The sequence below is a fragment of the Dicentrarchus labrax genome, unplaced genomic scaffold, assembly GCF_905237075.1.
Source record: "Dicentrarchus labrax unplaced genomic scaffold, dlabrax2021, whole genome shotgun sequence".
Taxonomy (NCBI): domain Eukaryota; kingdom Metazoa; phylum Chordata; class Actinopteri; family Moronidae; genus Dicentrarchus; species Dicentrarchus labrax.
Genome location: NW_026136704.1, coordinates 19,589,559 through 19,611,890, shown reverse-complemented (window position 1 = coordinate 19,611,890; position 22,332 = coordinate 19,589,559). Strand labels below are relative to the sequence as shown.

The 22,332-nt window shown below is 39.4% G+C and overlaps 2 protein-coding genes across 4 annotated transcripts in view; both read left to right on the top strand.

Annotated features, from left to right (window-relative positions):
* The window catches only part of ttc12 (tetratricopeptide repeat domain 12), a 29,297-nt gene extending 24,564 nt beyond the window's left edge, over positions 1–4,733 (top strand). For 2 of the 3 annotated variants that reach the window (XM_051398309.1, XM_051398308.1), the window contains exons 18-21: positions 122–223; positions 1,118–1,217; positions 1,491–1,719; positions 2,782–4,733. In XM_051398309.1, coding sequence (XP_051254269.1) covers positions 122–223; positions 1,118–1,217; positions 1,491–1,719; positions 2,782–2,851 — 501 coding nt within the window. In that variant the 3' untranslated portion in view covers positions 2,852–4,733. Of the gene's footprint in view, positions 1–121; positions 224–1,117; positions 1,218–1,490; positions 1,720–2,781 lie in introns of those variants that run through there. The other variant, XM_051398310.1, reaches the window with a different exon arrangement.
* A 122-nt stretch (positions 4,734–4,855) lies between these two features.
* On the top strand, positions 4,856–18,430 carry LOC127362525 (uncharacterized). The gene is made up of 6 exons (XM_051398307.1): positions 4,856–5,231; positions 7,124–13,220; positions 14,345–14,578; positions 15,746–15,902; positions 17,160–17,289; positions 17,660–18,430. The coding sequence occupies exons 1-6, from the start codon at positions 5,186–5,188 to the stop codon at positions 17,845–17,847; spliced, it is 6,852 nt and encodes a 2,283-aa protein (XP_051254267.1). The 5' UTR covers positions 4,856–5,185; the 3' UTR covers positions 17,848–18,430.
* Positions 18,431–22,332: the final 3,902 nt, after the last annotated feature.

The window sequence follows — 22,332 nt, the reverse complement described above, 5'->3', positions numbered from 1 at the left end:
CTTGATCCTCTGCTATCCTGTCTAGTCCTCTGTTCTGTTTTCCATCTATCTTTCTCCTTCTACCTTTCTTGATCTTCTATTATGTGCTTTTCTAATGCCAGCATTCTTCTTTGTCCTCCAGAGAGCCACAGGCGTACTGAGCACTGTCCTCCCTCAGTCATCTGAGGCCATTCAGCATGTTGTTCAGGGGGATGTGGTCCGGACCATGCGGCGGATACTGAAGGTACATGCTACTGTACATACAGCCATGTTTCTGTGAATACATCAACACTTGAATTGTATCTTACTTGTGGACGTTTCATATAAGTTGTAATGTAGAATATTTAAAGGTTGGGTAGGTGATTCTGGAGAAATCCAATACCATGACAAATACCATGATAAAGTGCAAACAACTCCACAGCAAGAAATGTAACTAATGTTGTGTGTTTGCAAACTGTTGCTAAAGTTGCGAGAGAGGACTAGGCCGTTTCCCAGAGTGAGCACACCAGTTCCAGACAACGATACTCACAACTCTCCAGCTACTGTAGCCAACATCACAACAGCATATCTTGACAAACTAGAAAATAAGCTGAACGTGCGTGGGCAAGTCATTTAACGTTACCTGAAACATAAATCCTGACTCGAATGGCTGGAATAACAAGTTAATGTTGAGTGGCTCAGTCCGATTCACTTTGTTTGTTTCCCAGTTACACAGCTGATATCAGTGTTTTTTTGTACGCACACACAGAGCAGAAAGCTAGTGGACTGCAAGGAGATGTTTGCAGAATTTGACAAAAAGTATATTGGATTAGAATTACGTAGAATCGCTTTTGTCACCTTTAAGAATAACTACTTTTTCATGTGCTGGTGTAAACACCCAGATATCTGAAACTTGAGTGTCCAACATTGCATTTACACACAGTGTAAGTGATTATCAAGTTCATGCCTACATATACCTGTAAACATTCACTATCATGATTATCTAAAGATGCTATGAAAACATGCTGAGGAAAACTGAAACTGTGTATGTGTAGTAATTCCACCACAGGTATGTATTTCTTCATTTGTGTGACCTCAGATTAAAAACATACGTTTTACTTATCTAATGTCATTGTTATTCTTGTGTCTGCCTACCCAGGGAACAGGGCATACTGCCAGTAAGTACGCCATTAAGACTCTGACAGTGTGCACTGCTGCCAGTCACTTGGCGCGGGAGGAGCTGCTGAAGTCCGATAAAAGTGAGAAATGATTGACATTACTTTTACAAGCCCTCTCATTAGTCCATGAATAATATTTGATGGTTTGACCTAATATGCAAATGAAGTGTGTGTACGTGTGTGTGTGTGTGTGTGTGTGTGTGTGTGTGTGTGTGTCTGCATTCGTATGTATACTGAATGTGTGTGAATGCATTGTGCTGTATATCTGTAGATTTTTTTGTCACAACGTGTGTGTTAATATATTTTAAAGTGCTATTCCCTTCCTATTTGCTATTCATTTATCGTTCCACACAGAACTGTCTATTTTACTTCATTTGCTGGATTCCAGCTGTGATGAGATGGTGTCAGGAAATGCCGCCCTGTGCTTGGCCCACTGCCTTGAGTTAGAGGGAATTGCCAGCAACCTGCTGGGCACTGATATTGTGCTGTTGCTACTGCGCCACGCTGCAGGGGACGCTAAGAGGACAGCTGTGCAGCAAAATGCAGCAATTGCTCTTGGGAAGCTGTGTCGATCTGAGCCCAGGTACCCTCTCACCTCACTCTATGAACCACATGCTGTTGATTACATCTAAAAACTAGCCTTAAGGAGAACTGATAGATTCAATGAAATGCCACACTGATAATGAGTTAATGCGATGTTATGGCTCTGGTTAAAGTAGCTGGTCACACACGAGGCACATTTATGACTTCTGGCGCATGCTGACCTGAAATATTCACATATTTGTTTACTATATTTATGTCTCAAAGTGAGTATTCAGTGGTTGCTTATTATATATTGTATATATATGTATATTTTCAGTTAGTCTATTTTTTGTCCTCTGACCACTCTGACTACTACAGACTCATTCTGCACATGTGATGATTGATGAACAATGGTAATGCATGGTGATAGCTGTAATATTACCACTGTTTCTTAATATTTGCAGTTGGTCTACTGCTTAATTGTGATGGATAGGCTTATAGCCGGCAACAGACTGAGCCATGTCTTTATTGTACTGAGTGTATTTTTAAATTGTGTCCCGAAGTCCAGAAAAAAGGACATGGAAATGGAAAGAGAGTGACAGAGAGACAGTTTTGACTTCATAACATTGGACTTAGGTTTCGGTGTTTTCACATCTTCCTCATATTTGAAGGAAGTTTTGGTATTTTTTGCTGAAAAAATGATTAAAACAGGGATTTCCAACGTGGTGCCCAAGGACACCTGGTGTCACCACATAGCATTTTCTATAGTCTTAGTCTTAATTCATTATTTTCACCTTACAAGGAAATGTAAAAATGGGTTCCATTCTGTCAGAAATTTAGCCTTTATTACATGTTTGGAATTGAAATCATGTTTCGTATATATATATATATATATATATACATATATATGTATTAATCTTATACATTACTACTAGATGTAACACAAAATCTGATGAATAATATTGTGATGCTGTAGGGAGTCTTCCATATATTCTAGCACATTTCTGATTATGTGAGTATAATTGTTGTGTTGATAATGTATGATGGCAGCAACGACATCACTTTGTTCCTATAGGAACACTTTTACTGTTTTCTTTTAATCAGCTCTTTTCTTCAATTTTAGACACATGAACAAACTTCGAGAACTACATGGCCTTGAGATCCTACACTCCTGTATGAAGCTCATCACATGAACCTGTGACACTGACATGTTTTATAATCTCCTTGCTTTTCATCTGTCTTTTTGTTTCTTCTCTAATCTCTGATTTAGACACTTCCCAAACTACTGGGGGTTACTAGTTAGTTAGTTAGTTTGTTAGTTAGTTAGTTACTATTCCAATCATTTATGCTAAATTATATGGATTTTTTTTTTTTTTAAGAAAGCTATGGCTGTCTTGAGAATAATCAAAGATTGGTTTTACTTGAATATGGTTCTGCTCTTAATTGCTAAATCTGCATAAACAAGGTCATACATATTAGCAAAGGCCGCCCTTGTTTTTCATGCCCATATGAATTTATATGGTTAATTACCACAAATAAATAAACGTGGATGGAGGTGCAAGTGCAGTCAGTTTTACCATCTTTATGTGTTTATTATTAGATAACATAAACAAATTATTTGTCCTGGATACTTGAATACACACCTAGTTTGAAGAGTTCACTTGTATGGTGGTACAAACTGTTGGATGGATTGAACTGTTCGATTCAGACCTGATATTGATCAGGCAGCATTAACATACTGATGGTATTTGAAGTGAGACACTGATTAGAGCAATGGTAGACTTTGCATAGAGACATAAACCTGACACTCGTTCATCTTGAAGGTCTTTCTCTTATTTACCAATGAGTATACAGCTGGCTTAGCAGCCAGTATCACTGGCAATCTTGTCAGCCATACTCAGCCATACTCTAATCTCAAGTTTAAATAAAGTGTGAAAGTGTTGTTTTCCTCTGTGCCGGCCTTTGGTATTTCTCTTATCTTTTGGTTCTTTAGATCTGCAGTCGGCTTCTTTGTTTTTTAAAATTAATTTCCAGAGAGGTGCAGTTGAGGCTTGTGTATATTACTGACAAAAAAACCCTTTTCATCTGTGTTTTGATTCCCTGGATGGCAGTACTGAAGGGACAAATTATCTCAAAATAAACAAATTTGCAGTTTAAAGACTGTTTACAGTTCAACTAAATTTGGGGTCTGCCAGATCTGCATGTCTTTGAAATATGGAGATTACTTGTAAACTCACAGAAAGGGCAAAACAGACAGACAAACAGCTCTAACCACTGCAGCATTGTGCTGCTGTCGCTACTTGCATGTTGAGCACAACCACTGTAAGAAGGTCAGAGCAATAACTCTGCTAGCATAGTGTTTGCACACCCACTGTGATGGCTTACAGAGTTGTACCCAGTGAGACAAGACAAGTATAGCTGCACTATACTGTAAAATAGTCAATAGTGTAGACCTTGTGGTTTAAGGTGTGTTTGTGGGTATTTGCAAGTCTGAATGTGACTGGATAGCCCTGTTGAAATGGTTTGCATGAAGCCATAGTGTTAATACACATTAGGAGGGAATATAAAAGGCCATTTGGAGTTTTTAGTGATGTTTAGTGGCGTGGATCTAGGGATGGAAATGTTGGTCAGTCAGTCATCCACAGAATTACCTCAACAACTATTGGATGATTTGCCATAAGAATTTATACAGAAATTCGTGGTCCCCAAAGGACGAAGCCTACTGACTTTGATGATCTCTTGCCTTTTCCTCTAGTGCCAGCATGAGGTTGAAATTTTTATTTTTTTTTTTAAATATCTTAACAAATTTTGCATGGACTGCCATGAAAATTGGCAGAACTAACGACATTCCCATCAGCCTCAGTTTGTGTTTAATTGCTAATTAGCAAATGTTAGCATCCTAATGAGCTAAGCTAAGATGGTTAAAGACTATACCTGCTAAACGTCAGCACATTAGCAATGCCATTGTGAGCATGTTTGGCGAAAGTATTCCCAGCCTCTGCTCTGAGGCTTGATTGCAGACTTGTTTTGTGCTTGCTTACATGTCAGAAAATTAAAAACCTTCTTTTAACATCACCCATAGCAGTGCATATTTTCATCGATTTACATTTTACAAAGGTGCAAATAATTAAAGAGTATAGAGCATTTCATGAATCTGATGTTTGTCTAAAAATTAATCATGGTATCACTGGAGTCAAAGAGGAGGAGGTTTATTCATATCACAGGTGTACCTTGAATTAATAAATACAGCTTACTATATATAAAATTCAGATTCCATTTCTAATATATTTACTATTCTTAACATCTTTTGTACCTGTTGGCAACGGAGTAACAGCACTGACTGTAAAAGGAACTGAGAAATCTAATCCATGAATAAATGAACTGCAGAGGACAAAAGCTCCCTGTAAGGGATGACACCATCTGTGTATGTCTGCAAACACCTGATACCGTCTGCTCAGTTGGATTTAACAGTAATAAGAACACTTATTCAGTGGGGCTTGAGCAATTGCAAACAAGTCTGAACAGAAATGAGGAGGCTTTACTGTTTTGCACTTGGATTTTTCCTGCTTGCAGGTATGTACTCACTTTTTATCTTTGTGTTTTAGGTACTGTGCAGTAGTTACTTCCATTACAGTTTGCCCCAGGTCATTTGTGCCATTGCTGGTATTTCATGTAAATTTGTTTTATGAAAAATATATTTTTTAATTTGAATACTGAATATAGTTCTCAGTTACAGTTTAAAAACATGATGATACAGCTTTATCTACAAACTGACACGAGTACTGAGGACATTTTTCTGGATTCTCTTATTTTCTTTCACACAAAAATATAAACTACTTTAAAAACATTTTGCCATGAAACATTAAACTTACAGTAAATAACAGCTGAATAGTATTAAATTGTCATTTTCACTTTTAATGGAAAACATTTATAAAAATATAATGTTTTCTATATAAATAGAAAACTACTAATAGAGTGAAATATTTCATGAGTAAATCAGTTCGTCTACCTCCCACTGCGGCTGACATATTACTTTGTCTTATCAGCATATACCGGAAGGAAGAAACTCTCACCACATACAGCAATGTTAATATAATTAGATTATTTTGTCTTCCACACTGCCTGATTATTTCTTCATTGTTTTAACATGGCATTTAAACAATACACGTATTGTTGCCTCCTCCTAGTTCATCAACTAAATTAAAAAGTGATATGATGAGACCCCAAATTAGCTAGACAAATTCATTCAATTAGAAACCTGCCTGTTATTAGTGCTACAATAAACAATAAAAACATCAAACATTTTATATATTAGCCATCAGTCACACACTGAGGGGTGTCAGCATCATTAACTTTTTGTACTGACTTTGTATCTGACGCAACAGGGCTCAAATTGTTAAAGGTACCCTGTGGAGTTTTGAATGTAAACCATTAGTTTTGCTTTCATTCAACAAAGTGTCAAATACCCTGCTAACATTTGTGCGTTGCTAACATGTTTTTTAATGTTTATACAAGTGCTCCTTTTCTATTTGTACATTGAATAACTTTGCATTACATACATTTTCATATTGTGTAGACCACAATAATTATGACTTGTCAAGTTGGGCTGCTTAATTCTGTTTTTCCAGGTTCCAGTGCTACACACATTTATATTTTGTGGTCTGTTGCTAGAACCTCCAGTCGACTGGTGAAATCATATGCTGTGCTATTAATCAATTCCTATGCTGCAGGTAGCTTCTATGGGATGACTATAACACACCATTAGAGAGGCATAAATCCACCTTAAATATACTCTGTCTATTGTGTGGCCATCACAGCCCTCTGCAGACAGCAGAAATATGGAACATGTCATCCCCGTTCTCATTGCATAGATGTGTCCTTGTGATACTAGTAACATTTGCCATTATAGCATTATGGGGATGCATGATATTATTTATTGTAAGTCCTCCTACCAGCAGACTGCAATTTTTTGTACTGTAGCTGTAATGCTTGAGGCTGACGCAGATGCAGGCATCTAAAAATACTGCCCAATTAGTAACCATCCTAATTTATCAACCAACACTCTTTCCAAGTGTCCTCAATCACTGAGGGAGATGAGCCCAAATTAAGTGGGGGCAAGACTGTTCCCTTCAGTAATCAAAACAGTGTTAGAAGCACACCAATCTCTTCCAAATAAGCTTGTGGGTTTTGGAGTAACCTGACTCTTATATGTGCTGAATATCATGATATACTTTTTACTTGCCCTATCTTTCACATCAGGAGGGGTCCTTTTAAACTCTTACTGGGACTCATTTCATTAAATGTCTAAAATAATGCTACATTTAACATTAATTTGAATAAGCTTTTCAAATGTACAGCATGGCTCAACATCAATTAATCTCAATTTAATTTTATTCTGCCTGATACCTTTAGGAGGTACAGCTTTCGGGGAAATTTGATTGACATGTTTTCGTTTTTCTGTGTAGTCAGGGCAGAAAAAGAAGATTTCCAGGGTTTCTACGAAGAACAAACAAGAAGCACAACTGTCACAAAAGATCTGCTTTTGAAAAAGGAAAACACAACTGGTCATGGCACAGAAGCATTATCTACAGAGAATACACTTAAACACACTACAGCGGCAGTGGCTGCAAGGGTGGTGTTTTTTGACACCAGACCAACGGCACCTTATGAGACAACACCAATCACAAAAGCATTGGCTATAATTGCCTCACAGAGCAGAAAGCATTTTGTTTCCAAAAATGGGCAAAGCTCTCTCACATCAACGAGTGACAATCCATCTGCTTTGAGGATTCACACTGAAACAGAAATCCCGGTGATCTCCAATTATGAGAAGATGGTTTTCTCTTCCACGCAAGCTGCATTTGAATCAGTGATGAATGGCACCTCTGAGCCAGAGGTCCATTCGTCCACAGATGCAGTAAAAGCCTCTCTTTGGCTTCACACTCAGCTGGATAACAGGAATCAGAGAAACACTGACTCTATTACTCTCACATCTGCTGACGGAGGGCCGGGAGTTCCAATCCTATCTGCATCTCATCCTCGTGTAATTGATAACCTGGCTGCACCGCCTAATGACAATGATGACAAACGATCTCAAGGCAAGGATGAAAAGGGGATTTCAAACTTGGGAAGAAATGAGTATCTGTTCAGTGCGACGCAATCCATCTTCCAAAGGGATAGAGCAGGAGATTCAGTGAGAGGAAACACTGTGACAAACTTGTGTTTGACATGCCTGAAAGATCGAAGACCGGTGTCCACTGAGAAATCTGTGGCTCTGCCTGTACTGTCACCTGATGGCTCTTCAGACTCTCTTAGTACAGAGGAGATCGCTATAGATTTCAGTCAATTTGCTACTTCCTTACCCAGTTTATATGAACAGTCAATAGGAGAACAAGAAGAAATACTGAACCAAGAGATCAGTCACCAAAACATTAGCGAGCATTCTGGTTTCGGCATGAGGGAACAACAAGTTTACAATCTGACATTTTCTCCTTCATTCTTCAATAAATCTGTGAATCATAGTCAAAGCATTTTGAATAATTCCCAAATCAAATCTTTTCTGTTGCATACAGGAACAGTTGCATTTGACACATGGCCTCTTGCTGAGATGTCATCAGCAACACAAAAAGATGCCAAGAAACAAGCGAGGCACACCTCTCCTAGTGAAACTTTAGTCACAGAGAGACTGATTTCAAACACCACGGCACTTTATCACTCTTTAAAGTCACTTCGCACTGTAAGGAAACCAGTAAAAAATGGAGAACAAGAGATCTTTGAGAAAAGGGTGAACATCGGGGACCCCCAGTCAAAACTAATATATCTCAGTAAGAATACCAAAAATGCTTCCCACAGTCTCTCAACAAACTTCAAGAATGTATTTATCCATACCCAACCCTCGGACGTCAGCAGTGGGTCAGTAAGCAGTACATCTGTCATCGCTGAAGCTCCCAACAGCAGTCAGAAAAGTGTTCTTCCAGAAGGTAGTGATCACAGTAATGCATCACATCCAACTGTTAGAACAAGGTTGATTGAAGCTCATAGCGCAATAACATCCTTCAACCTTAGTAGGCCAACAGTCAAACATCCTGACTCTCACTCTCTGACAGAGAAAGCTCATTCTTTGATCTCTGTATTGAGGATCCAAACGCCAGCTAAACCAAGCTCTCAGACCAAAGAACCCATATTGACTTTGTTACTAACGGATTCTGCCATCAAGTTTGCATCTGTAACCACAAAGAGACACCTGACAGATACGCAGGATTCTCACATATTTAACACTGTAAACAGCATTGTTAAACAGACTTTTGTTGATCCTTCAGGGCCAGAGAATAAAAAACCAAAAACTCCAACCTCTACAACAGAAGAAGTTGTTGTGCCTCTGAAGTTGTTTCTTTCAGAATCAAGACAGGACTTTGATGATGATGCGTCCAAGTTTACTCTAACAACACCATCAAGCCAGTCATTCTCCAAGAGACTGACAATAGGCAGACTTTTTGGAGGTCAATCTAAAATCACTCAGGAGAGGGGTTTTGATGTTAGCAATCAGTCTGTGGAATCGACACACCAATCTTTTGTAAAATATAACAGGGATTTAATCAGAGAGTCACTAATAGTACACAATCTGAAGCCAGGAGATAAAAATGAGCAGGTGTTGACTGTAGTTGCAGAAGATGAGGACAAAGAGATTATGAAGATAGAGGGCAAGCAGGGTGAAGAAATTAAAGAGTCAAAAGAGATACTAAAGTTGCAGGAAGAAGAGGATGACAGGGAAGATGAAAAGTTTGGGAACAAAAAAGAAGAATTATTTAGATCAGATAAAATCGAAAGCAGGAAACAAGAAAATATAATTCATTGTGGAGAAAAGATAAATCAAAATAAGGAAGAGGATAAAATGGAAGAGCATGAGGCCAAGACAAGTAGAAGGGAAGGTGGAGGGCTAACTGGTGAGGAGGATGTAACTTTGAGACAAAACAAAGATCTGAGGGAAGGGGAAGGATGGGACGAAGAAGGTGTAGGTGAAAAGCAGAGAATGTCTTTGACAAAAGAAGGAGCAGAGGCTAGAAGAGAGCAAACAGCAAGCAGAGAAGACCTTAAACATAACAGGGAAATTGGGACAGAGGACATGACAAATGTTCCCCTTGGGCCAACTACTAATTCTAAAGAACTTAACAGAGACAAAGGGCATACTGTTACAAACCTGTCTTCCTGCCACAGTTTGATTAAACAGTTGGGAGCCACTGAGCGCAAGGGCGTTTACCTGGGTGAAAATATAGCACAAATTGCGGAAATGAAAAATAAGCCATTTTCCTACAAAGTGACAACCAATCACAGACCGCTACACTCAACTCTGATATCTCAGAACCCGAAACTACCAAGAATGACATATTTTCCCAAAGAGACACACACACAGATTCAACCTCATCAGTCAACCCATGGGGCTATGCGTACAAAGCATGGAGGTACGTCTTCACTTACTAAAGAAAGTACCCAGAACAAAGTTGTTGAGACTACATTTTCTGTGACTGCCACACAAAAAATTGACCCAAAACTCTATCAAACATTCGGAGTTAGCACTTCAAAATTTAGTGATGCATTCAAGCCGACAATATCCCCGCGCAGCACTGCGACTAAATCAGCACACCCTGTACTAAACAGTATCAGTAACATGTTGTCACTTACCACCCCACAATTGGCAATCACAGCTGGGTTCCTGCGAGCTCAGTCCCACTTTACAGTAAACAGTTCTACTCTCAGTGCATCAATTATTTACAGCACCTCAGATCATAGGCATAAATTCAGTACTTCAGTTTTGAAGGCAAATTCATTTTCACTCACTACGAATGAGAGAGAGAAAGCAGAACACATTATACCAGCACATATATTTGAATACAATGTCAAGGACCCTTTAACCTCTAACAAGATTGAAGAGGTGAATATATCTACTTCAGTGAATCCTGCTCTGCCACTGCAGATGTATAATGACTCATCTACCAGGCCACCCACAACAGCAGCCTTGTCATTTGAGGCCAACATCTCAATTGGCCAGTTGCAGCCTCACCAAGGGAAATCTGCCCCTCAGATAAGCCAGTCCTCCTCCTCATCCTTTGACATGACTTCAGGCCAGCCATGCTCATTTAAACTGTCAGAGCAGACAGCCCATTCAGATGCTTTGCATGTTCCTGTTGACGATAACGAGCAGAGATCTGTACAGACCCTAATGGCATCAATGAGCCCTAAAGCAAAAAGCGATCAATTTCCTCTCAGCAGCATGTCACCACAGCTAAATCTCGTGCCGTTTGGAGGTGACAGTTTACCTGGCATCTACAGCCTGACAGGGCTAACAAGATCAGCCTCAGAAAAAGAAATACTGGGGGCCAACTCTGGCACTGAATATGCAAATAGTGGAAGAGGCCATGCTGAGTCCTCGTTAGGGACTGCTGATGAGACAAATCAAACTGAGGAGAATGACAGTCTGCAAAATATAGTGACCTTGGCAGTAAAAGATTCAGATGCAGTGACAAAGCAAATGGCAGAGAACAGAGATGAAGAGAGCAGTTCTTCTCCCATAGCACAAGCAACTGGCAAGAGTAAACACCATGGCAGTAACACTGATGAATTTAACTCTTTGTCTATAATACAGACTGAGAATCAAGCTGTAAAAAACACAAATGAGAACAACCACAATGATCTGTTCAATGTAGATGGCAGTGATGAAGCAAACAACACAGTAAAAACTACCCTTGAGAATAATCTCTCCCAGGTAGAAGGTTATAATGAAACAGGTGCTAAACCTGTGATGTTTGCAATTCAGGCCACCCACAAGATTGAGCAGGCAATAAATAAGGATTTTGTGCCTGTTACAAATGACTTTGCTATACCTGCGCTTGACACAAATGATCGAACTGGCACCACTGTATTTGTTGAGTCAGATCGTCTGCCCGAAATACCCCAATTGCAGGCTAATGATGTGACTAAGAATGCTATTTCTGATATGGAGCACCATACAGCAAAAACAACCAAAAAGCAACATGATCTCTCTGCACCACAAGGCACTGTGGGTGACAACACTCTCCCTGAGCAACACATTAATTTCAGAAGTGACCTTAAGGCCCCCAATATATCCACACCACAGATTGCTGACCGGATAATGAATGTTACCTCTGATTTTCAGATAACCACTACAACTGCTAGTACAGGCAGTTTTATTGTGTCCACAAAAGCTCATGAATCAGCACTGACCACTAGTGAGAATGTGCAAGTTGTTATTGAAAAGTCATCTCAGGCTGCATATGCTGAGCATATGGTACAGTCCAATAGTCATATTGAGCCTTTGTCACTGAGAGAGCCTCCCACAACTCCCACTACTGGCAAACTCCCCCCTGCTGTGAAAAGAAAGAATGCAACAGAAACAAGTGTAGAGGAGCCCAAGCATGAAATTTCTGTACAGCCTATTGAACAAAGCCAGCACACCCCACCTGGTATGATCGCAATAACAAGTCCTATCAATGACCCTGAGCAGGGTGTTCAGACAGGTTTGTTAAATACTGCCAACCTGGCTGGAGGGTCACGTGACACTACACCTACCATTATAGTGGAATATTCATCATTTAAAGACATCAAAACAACTCCGACAACAATTGCTTTTGAAGCCAAAAATCCTCTACAGGAGAGGACTCCAACAGTGCATACACTAGACAGAGCAGACAAACATAAGAATCATGCATTATCTGAAAAGACCTCAGGTCAGGAGATACTTGGAGCTGTGACTGATTCTGTACCGCCTACAGGGATCTCGCCTCCAGAGATTATTAATAAAACCAGCTGTAGGACAATTGGCTGTGCTAAGTCAGGCGAGACTACTGAAACAACAATTGAAGCAGGTGAGATTGATCATACCGCTTCAGAGAAAATGTATAAAACACAGGCTGGAAACATGGGAAAAGAGCTTTTTAATACAGCACTCACTGCTGGCACAAAACCAGAAAATGGCAACTGTAGCACTGACTGTCCTCTACCTGGAAAAGCAACACCACAGGCCACAAACCTCGACTATGCAGTGCTTTCATTACCCATAAGTAAATCTTATCATGACTATGCCACTGTTGATGAGACTCCAACAACAAATGCCAAGAGTATGACCTATGAAACTTCAACAAAAACATGGAGAGTACTTGTTGAAACTGATCATTTGGAGAGACGTGGGACACTTGAGCAGGATCAGTTTGTAGAGAAAACAACACATTCTCTCAGAGAGACCTATGAAGCTCAGGAGGCTATTGCAGCAGAGGTCACTTTTTCTGAACCTGAAGCAACTACTGCGCAGACCCCTGAGCGGACACTGCTCACTGAAAAAAACAAAAAAACACAATTAAATAGAGAGGCAGCCAAAGCTGAGATATTTGAGGTGCAAAATGCCACCAGGTCAACGCATGCTATGTCTAAAGGAGAGACAGCAGTACAAGAGTCTGGGCGCAGGCTGTTACTGCCAGAGCCAGAGTCTGAATCAGAGCTGCCAACACTGAAACACAGAAGAAGGACCTCACCTCATCTGTATCTCTCTGGGTAATCTTATTGTGTGTCCTATTATTCTAGCATTATCTATTAATCATGAGTTTACAAATTAAAGAACCATACTGGTGAGTTATGCTATTAAGTAGATAATCCATCACAGCAAGCTGCTTTATTTTTTCCTTTAATTAATATTGTCACATGATAATGCAATTAGAGCAGGTACAGATCTAAAAAAGGCTTCCCGATGATGCATTTAGGCCACTCCTAAATCCAATATTTGAGTCTGGAGTCTGCTGCTTAAAAGCATTGCAGTCATGAGCTGTGGTGTTGGAGGACAAGACAAACAGTAATCAAACAGTGATGTGTCCTTCGAAATCCCTTAACTTTTAATGCAGCACATCATTCATTCAGTCATCGAGTCGATCGTTTTTATCTATACAACTCTTCGATTTATGACCAAATACATGCAAAACTAATGACATTCCAATCAGCCTAAAGTCTACTTTGTGTAAAGTGATAATTAGTTAAAGTTAGCATGCTAACACAATTAACAAAGGCTCGCAACCATCATAAATATAATGCTGGTAAACATCAGCATGCTAGCATTGTTATTGTAAGCATGTTAGCAGGCTGACATTAGCAGTTATCTCGAATTGTTCCGATGGGCCTTTATTCTGAAACCCCAGTTAGTTATCTACATAAGTTGTTGTGTAAATTTGGGAAAAAACAGACTTTCGGTCCAACAGGACATTTTTAATCTATTGGGGTTTTGTAGAAATGGACTGTTGGAGGGCTGCTATTTAGTAGCAAATCTGAATTGTCAGATGTCTACAAATCCTACCTGCTCAACTTTGATAAAAGATACAGGCAGTGAAATCATTCTCTGTGATGGATTACATCTCTCAAGCTCTCTAAAGTTGATTTTTATGGTACAGCAAAATGGATGGGAACTAATTACTGCCTGAAAGGTAAGAAATTAATCATAAAATCTTTAATATCTGCTAAAACATATTCTTTAGACCGTGGTCATTTATAATGTACTTTATGGCCAAGAAATTACTGGCAGTAAGCACAATTACTGGTATGGTCCTTCAGTTAAGATCTTTATTAGGTTAATGGACAAACAGTACCATTGTTTCTTTTTCCAAATTGCAACAATATTGATCTATTGCCAGTGTAACAGAAGTTTCAGATGACCTGTGTGGCAGTGGGAACTACACTGCAGAGATGAGTCTGAACCTGGGGAGAGGCATAGAGCCTGGTGATGCTGTGCCTGCCATGGGGAACCTCAGAGTGGTTATCAACCTGAAGACAAACAACAGTCAGATAAACCTGGAGGTCACCTCCTGTTGCCTGTCCCCTACCATCCAGCCTGACCTCACCAACTCCACCTGCTGCCTTTTCTCCAGGTACACAGGAAAGACTGAAATAAGGTGACTGGGAAGAGATTTTGTTGTTTTATGTTAGGACGGTAAGGTTTCCAGATTTGTCATTTTGAGGTAAAAGTGCTTAATTCAGGCAAAGTTATATGAGGACAAGTAGCTCAGGGAGTCTATTTTTCTGTTATATAAAAACTAAATAGAGACGAGTCAGCAAATACAGCAGTTACGCAGTGGGAAATTTACAGTACATTTACTGATCTATGTGGAGCCATCTGGACTGCATTTCATGAGAAGAAAACAAGCCCCCTGTCTTTCATTGTAGGTTTTGGTATTTCATTTGCTGCCTAATATGGTAAAGATTGGACTGAGGTTTTCCAAAATAAATGGTAAAAACCCGGACTTTTGGTTTTTATTAAGATATAGAAATACGGCCATGAATAATGCAACTCTCCAACCTCAATAACAGCCTTAACAAAACCTGGGCAGACTTACAGATGTGTTTACTAGAGAAACAGTGTTACTATAATTCATATCAATTCAGGAAGTTGCAGGTCAATTTTTAAGAGCTGAATATTCTCTGCTTGGTGGTTGATGGTGTTATCTCTGTGAGACAGCATCACTCATATAGATGGAAATTCAGTGTACTCTGGCACACTTTGAGAGGTGGCCATATAAATGCACAACCTCTAAAATATGTCAAAATGTGAATAGGCTGGCTGTTGACTTTTACTGTGCATCTGAACAAAAACACTTGTAAAAAGTGCCTACATCTGGGACAAATCTTAGACAAATCTATTGTATCTCTTCTAGGCAAAATGAAAAGAAAAACAGAAAACACACCAGTGAATAAATTCCATATTATAATGCTGAATGTAAATACATAACTTATTAACATCATAAGTAATGATACTGATACAACAGCAACATAAAGTAAAAGCTGACCTTTACTGAACATGATTTCTTTTCTCTTGAGCTTTCAACCCAATTCAATATAAATTATTGATAGCTAGCTGGTCTGTGTTTCTTTTCTGCTTTCATGTTTATTGATCAGCACAGCTTCAGTGGCTTTTGACAGCTGTATGGAGTCCTGCAGGATATTGTCAGATTGACCCTTTTTGCTTAAACATTTCACTATTTCTTTTAAGAGAAAATGACTCTGCTAAGGTTATTCGTCTGTTTGTGTTGGTGCCTCAGGTTAGCAGCAGAGCCAGCAGGGATCACACTGCTGCCCAGTGCCCTGTCAACCAGTGCCAGCTTCACCATCAGTCTCTTCCAAATGATTAATTACTCAGTAGTGTACCTACACTGTGATCTCAGTGTCTGCCTGAGGAACCGCTCTGACTGTGAAAGGGTAAGACTGCACTGGGTGCACAGTGTAATGAATGCGAAAGGATGAGAGAACGAGCGGCTGAGAGTGATTTAAATTTAGTGACACGGGGTGTGACACTGTGAAAACAGGGGGGGACAGATGAGGAGCGAACAGGCTGATGTAAATGACCTGGGAAGATGAGCAAGAAAGGAGACCAAGGTGAGTGAGGAACTGGAGAAGAGGTAAATTAATCTATGGCTGAATATGAAACCTAGGAGGAGAGGAAGCAAGCAAGAGGATAAATAATTTTCCTGAATTAGAAGTGAAAAGGAAGGGTGTCGTATGATTAAAATATCCTGCCATATGTACAGGAACCACTTTCTCAATGTGAAAAGAAGGAGATGTACTAAGTCTGAAAGCCAAAGACACGCAGCCTAAAGCATCTGTCATGTCATTATGTGCTCTGAAGGTCAGATAAGGTCTTCACAAAGTTTCAGAATAACACTTGCAGAGTAGCAAAGGACGCTGATGCCAACTGCTGTCTCCTGCTGTTGTGGGAATGAGGCCCTAGAATTAATGGGAAAACTGAATCATCCAACAAGTACACATTAGAGGGCAGAGTTGAAGAAGGATAAACTCGTCTGCCTTTGTAGAGCACTTTAACAGCTCTCTGATGATGTTTTTAGTGTCTCCTCATGTTTTCTAGTAATGCAATGGTCTCTAAGATCAACATTTATTTTTTGCTGTGAGTCAGTTTAAACATTTAAAATGCATCGCTCTGTCAAGACTACAGTACATGTATAATGAACTTTTCCATATAATCTGCAACTTTCTTTGTGTGCAGCTATTTATTTTTCTTCTCTTGTTTCCTTGAAATTGTGATTTTTTTTATTGGCACTTGATGTCAGGCTCCATATTTTCCTGAAACATTATATTTACATTACAGCTATACGTTATCTAACTACCTTGTTTGAACTGCTCCAACCCAAGAGTGGGCTGCTTAGATTCAAAGAAAGAGTGCTGCTTTTGAGATAAAATCCTATTTCCAGCTTTCTATTTGGAAATAGATGTTTCTGCTCTCACCCTTTAATCCAAATAAAAAATACCACACAGGAAAACGAGTTTTAGACATATTTATCTGTGCACCTGTATCATTTCAATTATTATTTCTGTGCATTGTGTCCACTATTGTTGATGATAAACAGGAACACCATCCTTCTTCCTAAAAGTTAATTACCATTTAGCAACTCTATCATTTTTCATACTCACATGCTACATATTCACCTTGTCTTTTTATAGCAGTGCCTTCAGCAGAGGAGTGCGTTTCCTTTAGAGGGTCCAGAGGCCATTGTCACCAATCTCAGAAATCGCATATCCTTTGGTCCCATGTTGAAAGAAGTGAAGAATTCTACCTTCCCAGAGGAGATAGGTAATTATTAGCTGTGCCTAAAAACAAAAACGATCAATCTGAGATAACAGAGCATATATGGGAGATGCTGCAGGACAGGAAATGAGAGATGACCATGCCATTTATCTATAGCATGTGTGGAAAAGAGCCATATTATTAAGTGGCTCCCTGAGTGCAAATATATACAGCTCTTCATTTGTTTATCATGGAAAGCGCTACACTAGAATCTGCATATAGTGCTGTGAGTCTTTGTGAAACAGAAAGAAGCAAAAGGATATTTGCAACTTACTGAAGGCAGGGTGACAGTGGATGGAAAGCAGTTTTTTTTCTCCACTAAGATCAAATTATGACCGCAGCCTCATGTCAGATCGTTTGTCTGTTTAATTTTCAGACCCATCAGAACTGGATCTGGTTTTGGTTATGGTGAGCCTGGTGGTTGGCTCCTCTCTTGTCACAGTGACGCTGCTGCTGGTGTGGCTGGCCTACCGTCGCCGGGCAATCTGGCTGCTCCACTCAGCAGCTCCACCACGAGCCTGCTGTGGCTGTCTGCGCCCAGGAGGTGACTTGATCCTACCGTGATCAAGGAGGACCCACTGCCAATTACACTGATCACGTCCTCACCAAAATAGCTGCCGACAATTACATTAGTCAACAGACAGTGGAGCAGTCAATCATATTAACCATAGCGCAGAGACGGCCAGTCGTATCAGCCGGTATAGGCCAGACTAGACAATGAGGAGCAATCCAATTCACACCTCCTCTCATAGGTGACACAGCTGTTGCAGTCGAATTTCACACTTAAACCATGAGCAGTCTATTATCATTCACTGAAAATAAACACCATCCCCAAATACAAAAGCTCAGCTGATCCCTTTATTTTCCTTTAGTGGCAACAAATCAATTCTCTTTGTACCCCACTTTAAGATTGATAGCTCATTAATATACTGGTTTAATATAATGTATGCATTCATGGCTTGACTTGTTATATTGAGCCCCTGTGATAGACTGTTTAGGGAAAATGTGTCTCTTTGGGTAAGAATGATTCAAGCAAATGTATTGCTGCAAGAAAACATGAAGAACCCTTTGCAATGTTGGTTTTTCTTTTTAAATGTACAATCAAAATGACTCATTATATTCTATCAATATTTTGTAATATTTTAAAGCCAAGTGGTTTAAAATGCATGAATGAATCATTATCTACCATTTTATAACTAATTAAATGTGTGTATATGGCAATTCTCTACAAAGTTTTTTTCATTTTCAGTTTTCTTGCATTGTTTCTCACATCATAAACCTTCATACATTTCATCAGTGAAAGGACATTATTTACTTATAACACTGTCAACACTGTGATTCTGCTTCCCTTGCTGACCGTCGCTTTTTTCACTAAACTGTGAAAAAAACAGTACTGTATATAAAGATGGATAACATGACAGCTTCCCAAAAGTGACAGCAAAACATCTTGATGATCCCCTGGTGGCTGGCTGCAGTATAGGTCATAAACCCCGCTCCCTATATGTTAGCAGATGGAACATGGGCCAAACTAAAAAACAAACTACATGTCATATAAGTTTTTTCCAAAGATGATTTCTGTCATTTTAGATAGTTCATACATCGCGCTTATGTACGTATGTTTAAGTGTTAATTTGTCTGACAGGTTTGGTCTTTCACGCACCTTACATGTTTAGAATTCTGCGGGAATACAACTGGTACAATATCTGCATAAGATAAGGATTTGATTAAAAAACGTTGAACGCTCTTGAGAGAAATACAGGAACCAATTAACGTTCTAGTCTGAAACACACAGTTTACATACTCCAGCATTTATCACAGTACATAGCAGATTAGATAACCCGTTCACCTCAGTGCCGCCCACTCTTTAATTTTGTTTGGTTATGTTTAGCACTTTCTGTGCTCGCAGAATATGGATCAGAGACACTAGAGTTAAGCTTGTTAGCTATCAGAGGACATGAGGGGCAATGGAAAAGCCCTTGGCTTCAACCAGTCAGCTTACCCAGCATGGTGGAGCCTGCTAATGTGATTGGCTGAGCTGGGAGATGTGGGTTCCATCAATGAAGACAGACTTCTCCCCTCAGGTAGCCTATCAGGAATCTGATCACGAGCGCCTGGTTTTCATTGGAAACATCAATCCACGAGTCTGTACTAAATAATAGTTTGTGTCAGTGAAGCATGAAACTGTGGAATGTGAATGTTAAATTCATCCATTACTCGCCTGCATATATATAGAGAGAGTTGAGGGGTTAGGGTACTTTGGAAAACATTGGGTTGCAGGGAGTTCTGCACACAACCAAAACAGTGCAGATTCATCATATACTCTGCATTAATGATGATGCTCTTTAATGTTTTTATCGGTTATTCTGCTCACATATTCTCATATTTCAGCTAAAAAATGTATGACAGCCCACCATAACGATCCATGGTGTATTAATGCGCTGCAAAATAATTAATCTTTAATCATATGAAGTCTCACAATGATGTGTTCACAGCATTTTCCATTCAGGGTGGTGACAAGACAAATATATACTGTAGGCCATGAGACATGTCTTAATGCAAGTTATCCTGCAGACGTGCATCCGCTACCTAAAACAGCCCTGCAGGGTGAGCCAGCAGATTTATAAAGAGCAAGGAGGACAAAATCTTACTGAAGTAAAAATATTACTTTGAGATGAAAGCCTAAACAAAGAGCTATTTCAGAGAATAGAAGAAGGGAATATATGATTGAAGAATCCTGACCTGTATCTGCTCTCTTATGAGACATACAGTATGGACTGAAATCCTAATGAATCACATTTACATTTACAGTTTATAAAATCTGGAGAAAGAGACAATGAGAGGTTAGCAGCTGCCCAGTGAGGGTTGCACACAATTGTGAGTTTGTGTTGGAGATTTGCGTCATGCTCTCCGCAGGAACCGTATTGAATCTAAATGTGCTATCTGCTAGGAAGGAAGAAACCCAAGGGAGTTGGCCCAAATATTTATGACTGCCAAAGGTTCTAGTGGCCCACAGGAACAATTTCTATATATATGTTTGTATGTGTCTATAAATGTACTTATCTGAGTTCATCTCTTTCTTTAACATTGCAACAAAACACCTCATGTCCCCAGATAAATTGAGCCATAAAGAGGGTTGAGTGGTGGTAAAATATAACTGACGAGGCCTATAAAACAGAACAGCAGGTGAGAATAAAATGGAAGGTGGTTGAGGACGTCTTTGTTTCCACATCTTCTTGAATGAGCTTCCTATTACCCTAATCCTCTCACATAAGCCAGGCAGTTTAAATCTTTTCTCTCAAATAACACCTCGCTTTAATGATGCAGAAAGATGAAATCCACGATTTCGAGGTCTAACAGGAAGTCAAGGTGGAAGGCAATAAATGTCGTGACACATTGCTTGGGACCTGAAATGGGTGCAATTCATGAATCACAGCCCCTACACCATCAGGAAAGACACTGAAAATCAATTTATGTCAAACAATTATTGATTAATAAGAATTAAGAAGTAATTTACCATGTGCTAAATTTATTCCAAAGCAGGGAACAGCACACTATCCCATTTTAAGTGAGAACAGTCTTCGAGAACAGACACAGTGAGTATAATGCAGATGATATAATTCCCTTTCTTGTTGTCTGTTGAAGACAATAAGCCTCTGCACACAAATCAGTCCAAAAGCTTTTAATCTCATTTTGTTCTCTGTGTTTTAAACAGAGTAGGGGAAAACCCAACTGACTGAATGATTGGTATGAGAAAAATGAAGCTCAGTTAAAGTTACAGTGTCACAGTGCCTTTATTTACACATAAAGAATGCTTGAGCTTTGCCAACAAAGTGTCAATTTTCAACACAATTTAAGGCAGTGTGCTATCCTGTTTACTTTAAATTATAAAGAAGTACAAAATGTTCTTATGAATATGATTATTTTGGTCTTGGTTTGAATTTTCTTTATTGGTTTCAACTTAACTTTTTTGTTGCCACAAAAAGCAATGTGTCCTTTATTAAACACTACATGAAAATAAAAGTAATCCTCATGTTCAAATCAGAGAATTATCTTATCTCAGAAAACAATCTGATGAAAAGAACTACCAACACAATACCAAAGCACCTCTAAAGTCAGTTCAATTCAAAGCTTTATTTAATCGTGTAATCTTTATAAATACCAATGTGTTAAAAAAACATATTGGTGTTTTGGAACATACTATTTCTTGGCCAGAAACAGTGACTTCCTGAAGCTGCGCCAGGCTAAGAAATAGCTCGGCACTTAAACCTCCCATAAAACTTTATAGCTTTAGAGGTGCTGGACACCGGATTTTGTTGCCACTGGACCGAGGCAGGTAGGTGTTTCCCCGTGTTTTCAGATATAATGCAATGCTAAGTTAACTGTCTACTCGCTGTAGCTTTATATTTAACTGACAGACAGGAGGGTGGTATCAATCTTCACATCAAACACTCTGCAAGGAAGTGAATAAGCATTTTTCTCAAAATGTCAGCCTATTCTATTAATGAGTTTGGAAGTCAAGGCTGCTTCATAAATATAGCAGGGCTATTTAGAGCACCTGTGTGGGAGTGTTTGTGTTTGAACAACAAACGGACTCCATGCAGACCTTGCTGCTACAGAGAATTGACATATTCTCAAACTGAAGCTGCCGACTGCTGAGCCATTCCACTGGGTCTGCTGGGGGTTAAGTGCCTTGTTAAAGTGCAGTTTGATAGAAGTGGATGGTTCATTAGGCAGCTCATTTACTGTATATACAGCACCAAATTACAGTGAGTATATACATCATATCAACGATCATAACTGATACTCTGCTGGTGCTGAACCTACACATTTTTTAGGAATCGTTTCGTTTTCCTTTCAGATGGATGTGAGTCAGTCTTGCTGTTGGAGATGAAAGATAAGAGTCATACAGTCTGTCTGAGAGACTGTAAGCCTGGTCAGCAGTCTTGGCAGCTAAAAACCGGCTTTGCAACATTGCAGTGCAAACAAGTTTAACACCTCAGCTCCTCCCATAGATAGACTTTGTAGCACGCTATTCCACATGCCTTTCAC

What these genes read in the sequence shown, in the direction of transcription:
- LOC127362525 (XM_051398307.1), top strand. Translation starts at nt 5,186, where the DNA reads ATGAGGAGGCTTTACTGTTTTGCACTTGGATTTTTCCTGCTTGCAG. An exon ending in CCTCATCTGTATCTCTCTGG is followed by an intron (nt 13,221 to 14,344) that starts GTAATCTTATTG and finishes ATCTATTGCCAG; the next exon opens with TGTAACAGAAGTTTCAGATG. An exon ending in TACCTTCCCAGAGGAGATAG is followed by an intron (nt 17,290 to 17,659) that starts GTAATTATTAGC and finishes TTTAATTTTCAG; the next exon opens with ACCCATCAGAACTGGATCTG.